This window comes from Lentinus tigrinus, assembly GCF_003813185.1.
Source record: "Lentinus tigrinus ALCF2SS1-7 unplaced genomic scaffold L226scaffold_30, whole genome shotgun sequence".
Taxonomy (NCBI): Eukaryota; Fungi; Basidiomycota; class Agaricomycetes; order Polyporales; family Polyporaceae; genus Lentinus; species Lentinus tigrinus.
In genome coordinates this window covers 145,952-162,122 of record NW_027137939.1, presented here as the reverse complement: position 1 = coordinate 162,122, position 16,171 = coordinate 145,952, and the positions used below count along the sequence as shown (strand labels likewise).

General features: G+C 55.8%; 8 protein-coding genes across 8 annotated transcripts; 1 reads left to right on the top strand and 7 right to left on the bottom strand.

Annotated features, from left to right (window-relative positions):
* Window positions 1-142: 142 nt before the first annotated feature.
* Window positions 143-942, bottom strand: L226DRAFT_615581 (uncharacterized protein; the record flags this gene model as incomplete). The annotated part of the gene is made up of 2 exons (XM_067686798.1): window positions 143-450; window positions 541-942. 2 exons carry the CDS (start codon window positions 940-942, stop codon window positions 205-207), a joined length of 648 nt encoding a protein of 215 aa, XP_067531867.1. The 3' UTR covers window positions 143-204.
* Window positions 943-1,243: 301 nt separating this feature from the next.
* Window positions 1,244-2,342, bottom strand: L226DRAFT_615580 (uncharacterized protein). The gene is made up of 4 exons (XM_067686797.1): window positions 2,085-2,342; window positions 1,751-2,020; window positions 1,417-1,691; window positions 1,244-1,367 (listed from the first exon to the last, which is right to left on the bottom strand). The coding sequence occupies exons 1-4, from the start codon at window positions 2,205-2,207 to the stop codon at window positions 1,349-1,351; spliced, it is 687 nt and encodes a 228-aa protein (XP_067531866.1). The 5' UTR covers window positions 2,208-2,342; the 3' UTR covers window positions 1,244-1,348.
* A 652-nt stretch (window positions 2,343-2,994) lies between these two features.
* Window positions 2,995-3,801, bottom strand: L226DRAFT_615579 (uncharacterized protein; the record flags this gene model as incomplete). The annotated part of the gene is made up of 3 exons (XM_067686796.1): window positions 2,995-3,288; window positions 3,361-3,633; window positions 3,715-3,801. 3 exons carry the CDS (start codon window positions 3,796-3,798, stop codon window positions 2,995-2,997), a joined length of 651 nt encoding a protein of 216 aa, XP_067531865.1.
* A 1,243-nt stretch (window positions 3,802-5,044) lies between these two features.
* L226DRAFT_538160 (cytochrome P450) lies at window positions 5,045-7,829 on the top strand. Its single transcript, XM_067681438.1, has 13 exons — window positions 5,045-5,334; window positions 5,394-5,491; window positions 5,544-5,635; window positions 5,691-5,832; window positions 5,891-6,063; window positions 6,118-6,368; window positions 6,425-6,491; window positions 6,546-6,746; window positions 6,802-6,831; window positions 6,889-7,122; window positions 7,175-7,207; window positions 7,270-7,298; window positions 7,360-7,829. The coding sequence occupies exons 1-13, from the start codon at window positions 5,205-5,207 to the stop codon at window positions 7,509-7,511; spliced, it is 1,632 nt and encodes a 543-aa protein (XP_067531864.1). The 5' UTR covers window positions 5,045-5,204; the 3' UTR covers window positions 7,512-7,829.
* Window positions 7,830-8,066: 237 nt separating this feature from the next.
* L226DRAFT_574052 (uncharacterized protein) lies at window positions 8,067-8,696 on the bottom strand (the record flags this gene model as incomplete). Its single annotated transcript, XM_067684968.1, has 3 exons — window positions 8,067-8,291; window positions 8,341-8,605; window positions 8,683-8,696. The coding sequence occupies 3 exons, from the start codon at window positions 8,694-8,696 to the stop codon at window positions 8,067-8,069; spliced, it is 504 nt and encodes a 167-aa protein (XP_067531863.1).
* A 702-nt stretch (window positions 8,697-9,398) lies between these two features.
* On the bottom strand, window positions 9,399-11,531 carry L226DRAFT_574051 (kinase-like protein; the record flags this gene model as incomplete). The annotated part of the gene is made up of 5 exons (XM_067684967.1): window positions 9,399-9,580; window positions 9,633-9,735; window positions 9,789-10,184; window positions 10,247-10,333; window positions 10,395-11,531. The coding sequence occupies 5 exons, from the start codon at window positions 11,529-11,531 to the stop codon at window positions 9,399-9,401; spliced, it is 1,905 nt and encodes a 634-aa protein (XP_067531862.1).
* On the bottom strand, window positions 11,442-12,209 carry L226DRAFT_538157 (uncharacterized protein). Its single transcript, XM_067681437.1, has 2 exons — window positions 11,615-12,209; window positions 11,442-11,557 (listed from the first exon to the last, which is right to left on the bottom strand). Exons 1-2 carry the CDS (start codon window positions 12,188-12,190, stop codon window positions 11,531-11,533), a joined length of 603 nt encoding a protein of 200 aa, XP_067531861.1. The 5' UTR covers window positions 12,191-12,209; the 3' UTR covers window positions 11,442-11,530.
* Window positions 12,210-13,169: 960 nt separating this feature from the next.
* Window positions 13,170-14,115, bottom strand: L226DRAFT_468867 (kinase-like protein; the record flags this gene model as incomplete). The annotated part of the gene is made up of 3 exons (XM_067676166.1): window positions 13,170-13,745; window positions 13,800-13,886; window positions 13,942-14,115. The coding sequence occupies 3 exons, from the start codon at window positions 14,113-14,115 to the stop codon at window positions 13,170-13,172; spliced, it is 837 nt and encodes a 278-aa protein (XP_067531860.1).
* Between the last annotated feature and the right edge of the window lie 2,056 nt (window positions 14,116-16,171).

Genomic DNA, 16,171 nt, shown 5'->3' with positions numbered 1-16,171 from the left:
TCAAGTACTCAATGCAACTACAAGCTTCCAGCTTGGTAAGCACTCCGCCATGCGGTCATGCTATATGCTATGTATATGCGACATTTCTGACACTTGCGGCGATAAAGACCAGAAAAGGACCACGTGAATTGCACGATACATGCTACATAGCCGTACAGCCATACGATCCTTGGGGCGGCTCCTCCGATCCACCACCAGGTAGACTCAATCCTTGATATCCTCCACGAAACTCTCGATGATATACACCGGCTCTTGGCCGTGCGGCTTCGCGGTGAACTTCAGCTTGGCATTCTTCACCTTCCCGTCTCCCTTCTCATCTATGAAGACCACCCCGTACTTGCTCGTCTCCGTGAACACCCTATTGTCCGCACGGTCGTACCCCATCTTCGTCGGGTGGTAGTCCGCCACTGCGGACACCTTCTGGGACCCTGCGGCAGGGTTCGTCCAGCCCTGCACGTGTACGATTCACTGGTGAGTATGTGTCGACGAAGTAAGCCGGAGACGAAGATCGCTCCCAAGAGGGAGGACCACAGGACGCACCAGGACGAATCCGAGGTGCCCGTCCTCGACGTCCGCCTCGAACCGCGTGGCACCAGCGCACCCGGCACCGAACGCGCTGTTGCAGCACGAGAACGTCATCTGGCTGTGTGGCTCGATGTCCTGCGGCTCCTTGAAGTACTTGCCGGAGTTGAAGTACGAGTCATCGACGCGTATCTTGTACGGGGTGCTGTTGACGACGGTAGCCTGGAGCCACCGTGCGTGTGCGCGCAGCTCGACAGGGACGTGTGGGAGGAGGTCATTCTGGAGGAGGGAGGGGCATGTGTGTATGGGGATGAGGGTGAGGGAGAATTGTGAGCGTAGGGGCGTACGCACCTTAGACAAGGAGTCGATTGCTTGGATGAGGTCCAAGCTGTTGGTGAAGAGTTTAGCCAGAGCAGCCATGAGCGTGCGCGGAATGCCTGCGGTTGTGGAACGAAGAAACGGTTGACTGCGATTTCGCAATCACGTCGAGTCCGAGCCCTTATATGCCGAAGGTACGTAGTCCTTCTTCCCTACATTGAAGCGACTGAAGAGGGGCGCTGAGATGCCCGTGTAGGCAGAGAGCATTCCGGGGTACAGACCGTCGTCGAACGAGGTAAGCTGATTAGCATCTGTGTGTGGGATGAACTCAGCGAGGCGCTCTCCCTCGATGAGAACGCTGACACAGGAGGAGCATCGCGACCTTAGTCAGACCAGACAATGCCCGCGTGGACACGCTGTATTCTGAACGTGTACATATAACGCAGACGCGATACACAAAGCGTAGCCGTCATCTCAAGCAACCGCCCTCTCCGCTGATGAGCGAGCATCACAACCCAAGTATCAACCTGATATGCATGTCAGGACGGAGCATATCAGACTCGGTGTAAAACTCACGCGCTGTCACGTCCGCCACCTTCATCACCAACCGGCTTCTCCTTCGCCACAACCTGTTCGATGGTATAGACCACCTGAGGTCCGGACTCGGCAGAGACGTCGATTGTGAATGGGACTGGCTTCCCGTCACCATCCTTCGCCTCCCATGCACGTGCGGAGGTCGCCCAGTCTCTGCACCACGATTCGTCAACAGAAGCGGCATCGTGGTAGGCGGATTTCGGTGAGTCGAAGGTGACAGTTGCTTTGGGCAGGACCTGTGCCCGTCCGGCCCATCCCTGAACGTCATTGACCAGTTAATGGAGTGGTCACAATGGACACAGATAGGAGGACTCACGACGGAAAAGTCGAGATAATCGCCCGCGATGTGGATGCGGAATTGCGCCCCTCCCCCACAAGACTCCCCTTCGCTATCGTTGGAGCTCGAGAACGTCATCTGACCGAGCGAAGCGATGTCTTTCGGTTCCTGGTAGTGTTGCGTCCCATTGTGTAGGTAGCTGTCGAGATACTCGACCCTGAAGTGCGTGATATTCTTCAGAGAGGCCTGGACCCGGCACGAGTGTCTACTGAGCTCATCCGGGATGTCCGGTAGTGACGCCTCCCTCAGCTGCGCGTGCATGTCAGTACTGTGTTTCACAATTGCACCACAGATTGAGTGGCGCGAGGCGCACCTTTCTCCCTTGTTCTCCAAGCATGAGCTGGTCGGCCTCCTCGAGGACGCAGGGGACGGTTTGTGCGAGAGAGGCCATGTTGCCAGAATTTGTGAGATTGGTGGAAGGTAGAAGCGCAGACATATCTCGGCTTACGCCCACTATCAATCGACTGAAGGGGGTAGGATCGGAATCTGAGTTCCTCCTAGCAGGACTGTCGCAGAAAGACTTGATTCATAGATGACGTTCATTGGCAGAGCGCCGTTGGAGCTCGAAAGCCTAGGGGTCCAGATCGGTGAGCACTAGTACTAGTACTTACATCAACATACATGCATTAGTAGCATGCCATTGAAATATGCCATGATTTGACACGAGCTTGCACACAGTCTACTGCAGACGCGAGTGTTCTTAGTATTACGAGGACAATAAGTCTGTGCCTCTCGCCGCTGGGTTCCATGTCAAGACCGTGGCCCTATCACGGTATATTTCCGCAGTAGATATAAGCAAGTTGACGCAGTACGTGAACGATAGTAGCTAGACGAAGAAGACGTGGCGAAGACTCGAAGGCTTCAAAGCTTCCAACTTGAAGTGAGTCCGGACCGTTTTTGCCGGATCGGCATCCGGTTCCGCCGCCCTTGTAATCTCGTTACCTGACCTTCAAGACCAGCCCTTTCGGAGATCAAATCGGAAATCGAAATAGTATGGCCGAGTTTGAAGTTCTTGCGCAGTTTTATGTCTCTTCGCTTCTATCTCCGACCGGCACTCTCCGAGCCCTACATAGAGGAAGTCTGGTTATGAAGATTAGTTCTTTTCCCGGGCATACAACAAACTCGTGCAGCACGTAGCAATGCTTGTTGGACCTCAAGGATAACAAGAAATATTGGAACCGCCTATCTCACCCCTAATACACAACACACAGCCGATCCCCCAGCTACACGACCAACTCCCGCTCAACAACGTACAGCCAGTCCTTCCTCGCCTCAAAGTCGTTGAAGTACAACGACCTGTTGTACACGGACTCGACACTCGTCAATCGTGGGCTCTCCGCAGTGATCTTAATCCTGAACGCCACAGTACCAGCCTCATCGGTCGCCTCTAGCCGGTCCGACGTCACGAAGTTGCCGCGCTCGTCGCCGATGCGGCATGCGTACTTCAGGTCGGTCGAGGAGCCGCAGATGACCCCAGTCCGAGGGAGGAATGCAGGTCCTGCAGGTTCTTGCCATCCCTGTCAGTGCGTAGAGTCCTCCGAATGTGAGCGTTATGTGCAGACCAGGTAGTGAACGTGTCATGCACTCACGATTGCGAACTCCAGGTGCGAGCCGTCGTGCAGATGTACCCGGAACCTGGCACCTCCCACGCATCCCGTCAACTCTCCCGTCCTAGTTCGACAAGAGAAGGTCATTTGGTCGAGCGGCGCGATGTCGCTCGGTCGCTGGAAGAACTCGCCCTCCTGCAGGTATTCGTCGACGTGCTCGATGCGGAACTGTGTCAGGTTCTTGACAGTAGCCTGCATCCAACGCATGGACCGTTTCAGCGTTCGGGGCGCATCTGGGATGGGCACGCCCTCGGCCTGGGTGTACATATGACATCATCCGGTGTCGCGATCTCCTATGTCAGTGACTAGATGCGGAGGAGGCAGGTCATGTCGTACCTTGCTTGGGTCGAAGAACAGCAACTCCTCCATGTTGTCCACCTCAGCATTGTGTTGGGTGTCCGCACTGGCACTGACGGTCATAGCTTCGTGATGGCTGTGTGCATGTAGTAGATCAGGCTCGGTAAGTCGCGTTATATGGTGGTGGCATATGCCAAGTCCTCCATTGTGGCTGACTTGCTTGGCAGAGCGTTTTTGGACTTCCGCCCCCTTAATTACCTTCCTTGTTTTACCCTGTTCAAGCAGAGAGGCATCCTTTCAGGACGGTTCACGCCGCGCGCAGGAATACAACGTCATTGCACGTATTTCAAGTGGTGTCTCGTTAGCGACGGCATGGCAGGCGTCTATACTCATACGGCGCGAGTCCGTCCCTCCCCCTATGAGACGAGGCATCTCCAGCATCTCACCCGCTTGGAAGGGTACGTTCGCGGCGTTGAGTAGTTCTAGACTCCTAGTCTAGGCTCATGCCCCGGCCGGACGGCATCCTAACCGAACACGATACTCCAAGGACTGGCAAGAACGTTCTGAGGTGGTTCATTACCACGGACGCGACGTATTTCCCGCACCCGACGGCATCGCAGAAGGAGACGTCTTCTTCGAAGGCAAGACTCTTGTCTTGTGAGTATTCTGGCGACCTTGTTTCCCATGTTACTAATGTCATTCGGACCGTTCGTCATGCTACACAGTGCCCATTAGTGGCATGCCTGAGGCTCTGGAGGCCTTAGATAGCGTCTCTGTTGAAATTGTGTACTGCCTCACTGGTAGGGTGGACACGAGCAAGGAATGTCATTGCTCGTACGCTTGTGGGTGACTCGGATCTTCGGCCAAGAGCGCGTAGTCTCTCGAAATGAACAGAAGACTTCTCTCGAACTGTTTTGCGTACGTTTGCCATGGCGTACGACAATCTACACACGCATGACATGCGATTTTTCCTGGCTGATTTTACTTCAGTCGAATAGCATCGTCGTCTAGAACCAGTTAACATGCCGGTTCCTCGGGAAGAGGTCGGTCCTGAATACTGATGTCTTGATGGAAGTAATCTGCTGACGTTTGGATGTATGATCGTCAGGTTTAACCAATTCCGCCGGCTTGGTGCCTCGGGTGAACGGCCTCCCACAATCCCGATTCATAAAGATGATTTGTGGGCGGGAATCAGAAGCCGTCCCGAGGAGGGAACTTGTCGGTGACTGAATTGGCCGCGTAACTGCTGCCGGCACCGTGCGCTGCTGAAGATCAGTCCCGTGCCGCTATCCCGCCGTCTTCTCACCGCGGTCGCCCTCCCACGTCAACGCTTCGTAGCCACGTGATGCTCCTGCAGACAGCCCCACGTCAAAGAAATGCGAAACTGGAGCTTTACTTTTGGCAATGCTAGACTATGCGTATCCGATCGATGCGGGGACGGTGGGAACGCGGCCTCTAAATCCAGGTGAGTATATATGAGTGCGCGAACTCTGACTTGTATCCGCAGTCCATCTCTTGGTATTCCCTCCATGGCGTACGCTATTGCTCTCGCTGCGACTGCTGTCGCGTCGTACCTGGTGTGGTGGCTCGTCCGAGACTACTTCGTTCCCTCCCCCTTCGACAACATCCCCGGTCCACCGTCGGGTTCGATTTGGACAGGTACGCACGTTGCTCATCTCATCTCGCACTACGCCTGACAAACAAGATCTACATCGCAGGCAACCTCCTGCAGATGTTCAATACCGATAGCTGGGACTATCTGAGATATCTCTGTGAGACCTACGGACCGGTGGCACGGATCCACAGCTTCTTCGGGGTCTGTTATCCATTCCTCGTATTCCGTTCTCATCCTCTGACTGCGACACTAGGCTAAGTGGCTCCACGTATACGATACGAAAGCTTTGCACAGCATCTTCGTCAAGGACCAAGACTCCTACTTTCGTGGTATTCAAGCGATTAAGTCAGTAACATGGCCTCTCCAGTAGCGCGTTCGCGAATACTCACTGCCGATCCAGCGGTTCCAAGTTACTCATTGGGCCTGGTGTGTTCGCGACATATGGGGATCCGCACAAGAAGCAACGCAAGATGCTCAACCCGGTGTTCTCGGTCGGGCACATGCGCAACTTGACCCCCATCTTCTACAATATCTCCGATAGGGTATATTTGCAGCTCCGTCAATTGACTCGTGCTCGGTGGCTTAAAGTGTCTGTTACAGCTTCAGCTCGCTATCGAAACTCGCGTCAAGGATGGCCCGAAAGAGCTCGATATCCTCGGATGGATGGGCCGGACTGCACTGGAGCTCGTCGGGCAGGGAACACTTGGATACTCGTTCGATCCTCTCACTGCTGACTCGCGCGACGAGTACGCAGAGGCTGTCAAAGCGTTCATGTGAGTCACGATATCAGAGTATCTTCGCCTGAGCTGATGGCTTGCTTTCGGAAGACCTTCCGTTGTGTCGACGACGGGATATAGGTTCATCTTTCCGTACCTGCCCTACCTGGGTCCGGCGTGGTTTCGACGGATGCTCCTTCACATGGTGCCCAACAAGAAGGTCCAACAGATCAAGTACGTCACCGATACGGTACACGCGAAATCGCAGGAAATTTTCTTCGCCAAGAAGTCGGCGATAGAGCGAGGAGACCAGGAGCTACTGCATGCTGTGGGAGAAGGGAAAGACATCATGAGCATCTTGTGTGAGTGATTCTCTGCTTCTATCTTTGCGAGACCACTTTGTTCATGATTCGAGCAGTGAAGGCAAACCTCATGGCCGATCAAGAGGACAAGCTACCTGATGACGAGCTCCTCGCACAGATGTCGTGCGTAACTTTGTGTCATTTCTACCCATGACTCTTAACTCCAATGCCATGCAGCTCGTTCATGATCGCTGGAGTAGACACCACATCGAACGCCCTCTCCAGGATCCTGCATCTTCTCTCAGAGAACCTAGACGTGCAAGCCAAGTTGCGGGGCGAGGTGCAGCAGGCTCAGGAGCAATTCGGAGGTCAGATACCGTTCGACGAGCTGATGGCACTTCCCTACCTCGACGCTGTCTGTCGCGAGACGCTGCGACTGTACGTGCCTGTCCAAAATCATGTACGAGATGCTCTTCTGACTCACGCTCCACAGCCATGCTCCGTTGACCCTCTCAAACAGACAGTGAGCTCTTAAGTACCGGCCGCTCGTCCACAACTAACGCCCTCTGTTATCGTGTAGAGCTAGGAAGGACACCATTCTGCCGCTCTCCGAGCCCATCCGAGGCCTGGATGGTAAAGTCATGACGGAGCTCGCCATCCCCAAGGGCACGACTTTCTTCCTTAACCTCAGGGCATGCAACACGAACAAGGCGCTCTGGGGCGACGATGCCCTCGAGTGGAAGCCTGAGAGATGGCTCAAGCCCTTGCCCCGCGCTGTCGAGGAGGCCCGTATCCCCGGAATCTATGCGAACCTGTAAGTGCTACGGAGATTCGAGTTATGATACCCGTCTCACACAACTTTTCAGGATGACGTTCATCAGCGGTGGTCACTCGTGCATGTACGTTGCATCTACACCAGTGACTCTGCTCTTTCTGTGATCGCTCATTCGTAACGTTTCAGCGGCTTCAAGTTCTCTCAGCTCGAGATGAGTAAGTCGCCACTCTTCATAGCTCCGTTAAAGCTTGCTCAACGGCTTCTACTATATTACAGAGGTCGTTCTCTCGACCTTAATCTCGGCCTTCAAGTTCGAGCGTTCTGATACTCCGATTATCTGGAACTTCGCCGGCATAGCCTTCCCTACCTCAACCAAAGGGAGTCTGAGGCCGGAGATGTATCTGAAGGTCAGCTCTGTCTCGCAATGAGCTCAAGAAAGATGCCGTATTGTGGATTATATGAGTGTTCAATGAAGTGTATATGCGTAGTTCTGCTTATCACTGGCCGCGTACGAGTTCATATTACGTCTTGACTAAACTGGATTAAAGAGGCTCGAGGGTCGCTACAATATCTCACTAGACCACTGGCTCTGAAAGACAGACCTTCCGGGAACCGACATCGACGACACCACACTATTTGAAGTCGGTTTACAGTCCGTACGGCTCGGGCGCAACGCGCGCTTGCCCAGTGGGCTAGAACGGTGTACCCAAGTTTGGCAATTTTGATGGGGCTCTTGCCAAACAAGGTCAAACTGACTCGGAAGAAGGCAGTATGGTCTTTAGTTGAATGCATTCATCTCAATTATCTCGCTTTCGTCTATCCATGTTTGCCTATACGAGTCTGTTCTCAGGGCGACAACACCGTCATCGTTTCCGAGGACTCGACGTAGGAACAATATCAGTCGGGGACAACCTGCTCATAAGCTCAAAGACTTAGCACCTCGGCGCCGTCAGCTTCAACGCCAGAGCCTCGGCGCGCAGCCCTCATGAAAGCATCACCACCTCCTCAACCAGGAACACAGGGTTCAAGCCTGGCTCAACAGTGATTCTGAGCTCGAAAGCGACCGACTTCCCCTCGACATTCCTGTCCCACGTCCAAGGCGATACCACTACCTCCCCGCTCGAAGATGCGTATTCGCACGCAACGCGAGGGGACCGGCCGAAGACCACGCCTGCTTTGTAGCGCCCGATCGGAGGGTTGGCCCATCCCTACGCAGAGATCAGCACCGAATGAGTCCCGGTGAAGGAAGAAACATACGATAGCCAGATCACGGAACGTCCCGTCTTCAAGGTGGATGCGAAACCTCGTCCCGCCTCGACACCCGGCCAAGAACTCGTTACTGAGCGCGCTGAACATCATATCGCTCATTGGCGCGACGTCCGTCGGGCGGGTAAAGTACTCCCCAGAGGTGAAGTATGTGTCGATGTACTGGAGCGTGAAGTGCGTCCGATTCAGGATGGTGATTTGGAGCCATCGTGAGTTCGCTTTCAGCGCTGAGGGGGTGGGTGGGAGGTATTCCGGTCTTGCCTCAATGCGTGGACATAAATATCAGTGGGAGGAACGAGTAGCACAGGTGACGGGGCATCGATATGAACTCACGATATGAACGGCATGTTGAGGTTTCAAGAGCTGGACCACATCGTCGATGCTGCTGCTCATGATGCTTCGAAGTTCCCGCAGCAGCTGCAGAGCAGTCCGGATATGTCGATCACGCCAGGACATCGAGAGAGGACGATTGAGGCCCAGCGGCCGCTGTCAGCGTGGCGGTGAGAGTGGTGCGGATGTCGCTGGCTTGGAAGTCTGACGGTCAATGGAACGTGGAAGTAGCGCGGAGGAGAAGAACGTCCCGGTAAAGCCTGTGGAGCGTTTATGGCAGGGAGATCTCAGTTTCGATGTGAAGCAAGCCTTCACGGGAGGAACAATGGGTGCTAAATGGGGCCTAGGACAGTGGTTCGACTCAAGTGCCCGTGTTTAGGTGAAAGACTTCCCTTCTTCGTGGCTTTCTGTTCAAATCAGGTAAGTGAAGCAAATCAAGGGCACGCCAACGAAGGATGAACTCACCAAATATATGACTAGTCGTCCCCCCTGCCTGCTCTTAGAAAGTCAACTTGTTGAACTAAGCAATACTCATACAGTACCTTATACGACCCGCAGACCAAGGAAGCATACGTCCCCAGGCAATTGAGCAATGCAACTTTAATCCTATTACCCAGCCCAGAGTACGATAGAGAATATATCCAAGCACTGACAACCTACTGATAGTGTACGCACCCAAGTCTCATCACCCGGAAGCCAGAGTCAAGAGGAGCCAGCCACTACTCGAACTCGCCCGACACCCGATACTCGAACTGATTCGTGTCCGCGCGCCACAGCTCGCCCGCGCCAGGTGCGTTCGCGCCCGCAAGAGCCGAGGGCTCGCAGGCGCGGAACGTGAGGAAGTCGAGGCTTTGACCGACGGGACGCATCCGGGAGGACTGGATCGTCGGGATCCAGTCGTCTGATGCAGGACGTCAGCAAGGTACGAACGAGAGATCGACGAGGAGACTTACGAGTAGCAGTCGCGTTCCGGACCTTTGCCCACGACGAGGAGCTCGCGTACATGGAGTCCAGTTGACGCACGGTCATCCGCTCCAAAGGGTTGACATGCAGCATCTACACCATCTCATTCAGCCACGGAAAGAGCGTGCCAGTTAGATTGCACTCACATTCTGCACGATCGTCGCGAATGCCACATCAAAGTTCGCCGGAACATCGAAGTGAATGGGAAGCCCGGCCTTATGCTCCGCCCGGATCGCATCCAAGCTCTCTGACAAGAAATACCGCTTTGGGATGAAGCCGAGTATCTGCAAGAACGCAAGACCCGCGCTCCAGACGTCGACCCCGGACCCCCAACCGACGTCGCGTACCATCTCGGGTGCCATGTACGCGTATGTGCCTGCGCAGAAGGTGCCCGTCCATGTGTCGTACTCGCCGTCGGGGACAGCCTGGGCGAGCCCAAAGTCGCTGAGGACGGCCCGCCCTTGGGCGTTGATGAGGATGTTGCCGGGCTTGATGTCTTTGTGGATGATGCCCAGCTGGCGGAGGGCGCACAGAGCGCAGATCTGAGAGAGATCGTGAGCGATCACATACCCGGTCGGACCGAGCACGTAAGCTTCAGACTCACGAGCTCCTGGCAATAGAGATATCGGTCCTTCAGAGACATTGGCTGACGTGTGCTGAGTGCGGCATGCATGTCCATTGGGTGGAGTGGCTGCGGGAGGCATCATCGTTAGTCACCTTCGGCCATAACGCGCAAGGAGCAGTGGACGCACCATGACAAAGAACATCCGGCCCTGGTTGCCATACCCGTCCTCCTCCCACGACATCAGCAGTGGCACGAAAAAGTTCCGCGTCCGATCGCTCGAACCAACTGTGATCATGAACGCCCTCTCGCGTATGAAGTTGCTCCGGTGCGAGTGGGTCTTCCTGGCCCGTCGGGGGTGGATTACCTTGATAGCGTATAATCGACTAGCGTTCTCTCCGAGGACGACGCGACCCGCAGAGCCCTCACCAAGCAGGTGTGAGACGGTGAAGGTCACGCCGCCATGTTGTAGGTAAGTGACATGCGGAGCAGTGAGCAGAGGCGGTTGCGGGAGATAGAATGAGAACGGGTCGATGACTGGAAGCTGCGGGAAGACAAAGTATGTCGGACGAGTTGGGACGATCAAGAGCGGAGTCCGGCCATTCTGCAACACAGGCGGACCTTTCCCGGGTATGGGCGGTACGCCAATCGGACAGGGAGGGGTGGGCATGAGCCCCGGGTGATGTGGGGCTGTATGGAAGTGACTAACGCCTCCGTCTCGCCGACGGCCCTGTTTCTCCGACAGGACAGCACTCGCCTTGAGTCGTGACGGAAACGGCTGCATCCTATTCGAGTGAAGGCGCTGAACAGGACGTGCCGGCGCACCGCCTCGTGGTAGGATGGCGGCGGTCTGAGGTAAGGCCCAAGACGATGCATGGTAGGCGGGAGTCGCCGTACGCCCTTCGACGGGATAGATGGCATATGGCAGTTGCGTAATGGAATTTGCGGGCGCGACGTACTCGCACGTATGCATGGGCAGAGGGCCCGTCTTTGTCGCAGGACGCACCATGGGACGCCCGACCGCGTTCGTCTTGAGCAGCTGCGGTAAGTAGGACGAGGAGCTGCTGCTGCTGCTGCCGCCGCTGGGCCCTGCGACATTGGGAGCCAGGGATAAGAATGAGGAAATCGTAGGATAGTTGGACGAGTCTAGGAGCACGTTCGGACGGTCGGTAGTTCGGCTCATGTGACCCGACACGATGTGTTCCGGACCTGGGAAAGGACTCGGAGGTGCAACGTACTGGTGAAGCTGGTGGTGGGTAGGAAGGGGCGAGAACGGGGCTGCACCATTGGAGGGACGGTATATATGGGGACGAGGATATGATTGCATTATGAGGACCGCATGCGGCGCAGGAGCTGCGAAGCCGCGGCTCGGGTGGCGTGAAGGAATCGGATATGGGACACAATGCTCACCACGAAAGCGCCAGCCGCGTGTCCACCCGTTGACGAGGACACTAGGAATGCGGACCTTTTGTCCTGCAGCCCAGCCACGAAAATTGCGGCAGGTGCAAGTCCGCGCACGAGGGCGGCTGGCAAGTTCCAAGCGCAGTGGAGACGTGGCTTCTCAATGACGGGGCGCCCGTGTGATATATACGCCTCTGTCGCTTTATCTCGGTCCGACTGGTGACCCATGCTGAGCCAAACCAAGTCGTCGAGGACAAGAGCGGGATAATCAGTAGAGCGAGCATCCGGTAATTTCTCATTGGAAGCTTGATGGATTATCGGTTGACGACCATAGACAGCGCACCTTAATGGAATCCATCTCCTCAGCCAGCCTCTCAACCAGACAGCGAGACTTTCGGTAGCCACATGTCTCCATCGTTTTCCCGGATGTAGAGGAACGGTATGGTCGGTGCAATTTGCAAATGAGGACGGTTCTTGGATATTCGGGTGGCGAAACTTGACATGTTGGGTATGTGTGCGGTAGTGGAGCAATTGAACGAGACAGGGCTGTAAACAGCGCAAAGAGGGCGGTACAGAGCGGTGCATAAGTAGGGTGGCACACGCGCAGATCACTGGCAGTGGCAAGTGCAGGAATCCTGCCACAACTTGTGATGTGGCGGTGTCGAAGGGTGTAGTCGACGGATAAGGCAGGTCAGTATCTTTAGCTGTGTTGCCATAAAACGGGTTCGGGTTTATGGCTATCAAGCCGTAGCGTCACACGATACCAAACGAGACTGGCTTCCATGGCTGATGGCTACAATTTTGCTCCTGATATTCCGATAAGTCGGTGTTGACCGGTCGATGTCATTGACAAAAGATATACCACGCTCTCACTCACTGTGATGGAGGACGAGAAAGACCTCTCGGACACACTTTGCCTTCGAGGTGGATGGAGCTACTTACCAGCCATCCTGTCTCCTTGATTTGATCGGACATTGTCGGATCTAGTGCACGAGCGTTACAAGAACAAAGACAACCGTCAAATCAAGACCAGATTCATTGAAATGCCGAGTGTGCACGACATTCAGTAGTACACTCTGCCAGAACGGATTACAAACCACGCATCTGGATAGACTCGGAGCAAAAACAAAACACAACTGAGAGTCGAGACCATGTCAGGAGAAATGCAGATGTCCGGAAATATAGGCCGATAGCCCGAGAGAGACACGAGTCTCTCAACGTTGCAATGCACCCGGAGCTGGGTCCTTGTTCCAACTTCCAGGTGACGACGGAGTCCAGCGGTGGGACTGCCGAGAAACCACGTAGGTCGTGTGCGCAATGGTGCCGAATGAATGAGACCTCCAGGTACTTGCTGGAGGTACTGCCAGTGCCTAGAACACTCCGGGAGCGCAGTACTCGAACTGGCTCGGATCGATGCCGTAGCGCCGTCCGGGGCCCGAGTAACCGCTGAAGTCCAAGAAGTGCATAGCATCGTCGATGTCGGTTGCCGGGAGGTTAGCATCGGGGAGCCAACCGTCTGAAATTATGTGGTGAGTCCACATTCGCCGCACTGGATCGGAGACACTCACGAGTAGCCGAGCCGTCGCGGACCGAAGCCCAATCTTCCGACCGGATGTACTTGTCCTCTATCTGACGAGCCGTGATCCGCTTCTTCGGATCGACTTGCAACATCTGTGACACATGTCAGTAGCTGCGGTAACATCACGGACCAACAGCTAGCACATACTGCCGGAAGGATCTCACAGAACGGCGGTTCGCTGCACAGGAACTTGTCGGGGTCAATAGGGAGCCGTTCTGGGTTCGCATGCTCTTGCTGGACGTCTTCCAGGCGCCGCTTATGGAAAAACGGCCCGTCGCAGAACCCGATGATCTCCATTAGGACGAGGCCCATGCTCCACACGTCGACGCCCGTGCCATACCCGACCGTGCCCACATCCGCAGACACCATCTCGGGTGCCATGTAGGGGTAGGTGCCGTCGCGCGAGTAGCCCTTCCAGGTGGAGTACTCGTAGATGGGCACCTCCCTTGCGTTGCCGAAGTCGGTGAGCACTGCGCGGCCGGAGGTGTCGATCAGGATGTTTGACGGTTTGATATCCTTGTGGAGGATGCCGAGGTGGAGGAGGTAGACCAGAGCACAAAGCTAGGACGGGTGATTTTAGAACACGAACGAAACAACTTGAAACGAGCTACACACCAGCTCCTTGCACCACAGATAGCGGTCATGCATGGGGATCTCTACCTTCCTCAGCAGCGCAGTGGCGAGATCGGTACGATGGAGAGGCTGCAGCACCTCGGTAAGTACGATGAATGAAAGACATGGCATCCGACGAACTCACCATGACAAAGTAGACCAGGTCCTTCTCGACGTCCTCCCAGCACATGAGAACGGACATCAGGAACCGGCCAGCACTCTCTGACTCATTGACCGACAGCATGACGTCCCGCTCGGTCAAGAAGTTCCTCCGCGAGAACTTGCGCTCCAACGCAAGACCCTTGTGCACAACCTTCATTGCGTACGCGTTACCTGTACCACAGTGCTCGACTCGGACCACGCGGCCTTGAGCGCCACCGCCGAGCCTGTGCGTGGGCACGAAGCCAGCGAACTTGGAGCGGATGGTCGCGACATAGGCGGTCGTGGCAACAGGGGGCTTCCGGGCCGCACGCGGAATGACCTCGTCGTTCGGGTCGTAGCAGGAGATGCGCGGAGGCGTAACCGGTTCGGCAGGCTGGGGTGCGAAAGGGTCCTTGAGTGGCTCAAACGCCGACGGGAGCTCCAGAGGGAGGGAGGGAAGGTCAGGCTCAACAGGAAGTCCAGAAAAGTGGGCGGGCGAAGAGCCCGGGGCAGACCGCTGCGATGACCTGGGTAACGGCGACCAGCTCTTCACGAGCTGAAGGCCAACTTCGAGACCGTTCGGGCGAGGGTAGGTACTAGGAGAGTACCGCAGACCGTTGGCGTCCCACAAAGGCGGGTGGCTCACTTCCCGCGAAGGCGACTGTGGCGACGTGCCACTCAAGCCACTGACACTCGCAAGAGTGCAGGATGAGCGAGAGGACGGTGACCAGATGTAGGTGTTGTCCGTGACATTGGCCCGCAAACCGAGACCAAGACCGAGTGCGTCGCCACCGTGAGTCGAGCTAACTGTCACGAGGGGTAGAGGAGGAGACGGTGGCAGGCAAGTCAACGGCAGCAAAGGAGTCGGCGGCGTAGTACGAAGAGCAGGTGCAGGAGCAAGGACGCGTGACGCGACCTCCGGGGAGGTGTCCAGCGCGCTCTCAGGCACGTTGTAGAACCATCCCAGCGCGTCCCGGAGGAGCACATGCTTGCGCTCCGCCTTCTTCGAGGGCTCTCCGTTACGCTCGGAACCAGACAGGGTGGGGAGATACCGGATCGGCGACTGTGGCGAGAGCTGCGGAAGTTGGCCGAAGCCGACGAAGCTCGCCATAGTGGCGCCGTGAGGAGGGGTGAGGAGGAGGGACGAGGTAGACGACGAAAACGACGAGCTCCTGGAGTGTCCGAGCGAGGGACAGAGCCAGCTCGCTGGGCTCGCAGGAGCGCCACTCGTCCCTGGGAAGTGAGGCGGGAGAGGGGTGTGGCGGGCATGCCCACCAACCCACGGAGACCCGCTCATCCCGGGCTGGGGCTTGTCGAGGTTTTCCGCGTAGAGAGCCTTGCCGGGGTGACAGAGGGTTGCCGGGGTGGAGGTGGAGAAAAACGAGAAGAGGATGTCCTGGGCCGCGTTCATTCGGAGAACCGTGGGGGACTGGAGGAAACCTGGGATGCTGGATACCTCCTTATTTATTCGCTCCTGTTATCACAAGGACACTTGGCAAGGCTGTGTCGTCAAGGAGTCCTTGCGTACTAGAAGGACGAGGCGATACAAAAAAGAAGCAGACCAAAGCAAGGCCAAGGCGCGATAACGCGCGACATATCGGGACGAAATCCTGCGGGTCGTCGCCACTGCAGGTCAGCACTTGTCTGCACCCATCATGAGCTAGAATAACTCACCTGGAGACGTCGAAGAGGGCCGATGGATACTGTGTTTTGAGACAATAGTCCGTGTTGTTTCGGTCGCATCGTGACTTCTGCCGCCCGGTCATTGCACGCCACTCGAGGCTACCCGAAGATCCTGGGGTGGTCGGCTCTCTACATACTCATACAACAACCATTTGTGGCCTGGTTAATTGAGGGTGGGCAGCAGCAGAAGGAGGAGAGGGGAGGAGCGACACATGGAGGGGCCAGGGCCCGCTCGATCCGGGTCGATTCTCGAAGCCTGGTGGAAGCGCCGCTAGTGATCTGCATCCCGATTTTTGCGGAGACAACTTGTCCCTCCTCATCATCACAATGTTATGTGCTCATGAACAACTTCTTGCACGCATCGACTGTTTGCGACTTGGTCTTACCGACAAATTCTACCACGCTATCGTCTAATAAGTTCAACCTCGTCACTATTCAAATTTCAATCGCAAGATCCTCCATCGGTACATCACATCTGAGTCACTGGCATATATCTCGGAGACGACGTCCGTAGCTTCTACCTCATCGTCCTTGTGACGATGTTTGCCCAC

What these genes read in the sequence shown, in the direction of transcription:
- L226DRAFT_615580 (XM_067686797.1), bottom strand. Translation starts at nt 2,207, where the DNA reads ATGTCTGCGCTTCTACCTTCCACCAATCTCACAAATTCTGGCAACATG. An exon ending in TTGGAGAACAAGGGAGAAAG is followed by an intron (nt 2,021 to 2,084) that starts GTGCGCCTCGCG and finishes ATGCACGCGCAG; the next exon opens with CTGAGGGAGGCGTCACTACC. An exon ending in ATTATCTCGACTTTTCCGTC is followed by an intron (nt 1,692 to 1,750) that starts GTGAGTCCTCCT and finishes AATGACGTTCAG; the next exon opens with GGATGGGCCGGACGGGCACA.
- L226DRAFT_538157 (XM_067681437.1), bottom strand. Translation starts at nt 12,190, where the DNA reads ATGCACCGCTCTGTACCGCCCTCTTTGCGCTGTTTACAGCCCTGTCTC. An exon ending in ACGCGGCTGGCGCTTTCGTG is followed by an intron (nt 11,558 to 11,614) that starts GTGAGCATTGTG and finishes GCGGCTTCGCAG; the next exon opens with CTCCTGCGCCGCATGCGGTC.
- L226DRAFT_538160 (XM_067681438.1), top strand. Translation starts at nt 5,205, where the DNA reads ATGGCGTACGCTATTGCTCTCGCTGCGACTGCTGTCGCGTCGTACCTG. An exon ending in CGTGGTATTCAAGCGATTAA is followed by an intron (nt 5,636 to 5,690) that starts GTCAGTAACATG and finishes CTGCCGATCCAG; the next exon opens with CGGTTCCAAGTTACTCATTG. An exon ending in TCTACAATATCTCCGATAGG is followed by an intron (nt 5,833 to 5,890) that starts GTATATTTGCAG and finishes TGTCTGTTACAG; the next exon opens with CTTCAGCTCGCTATCGAAAC.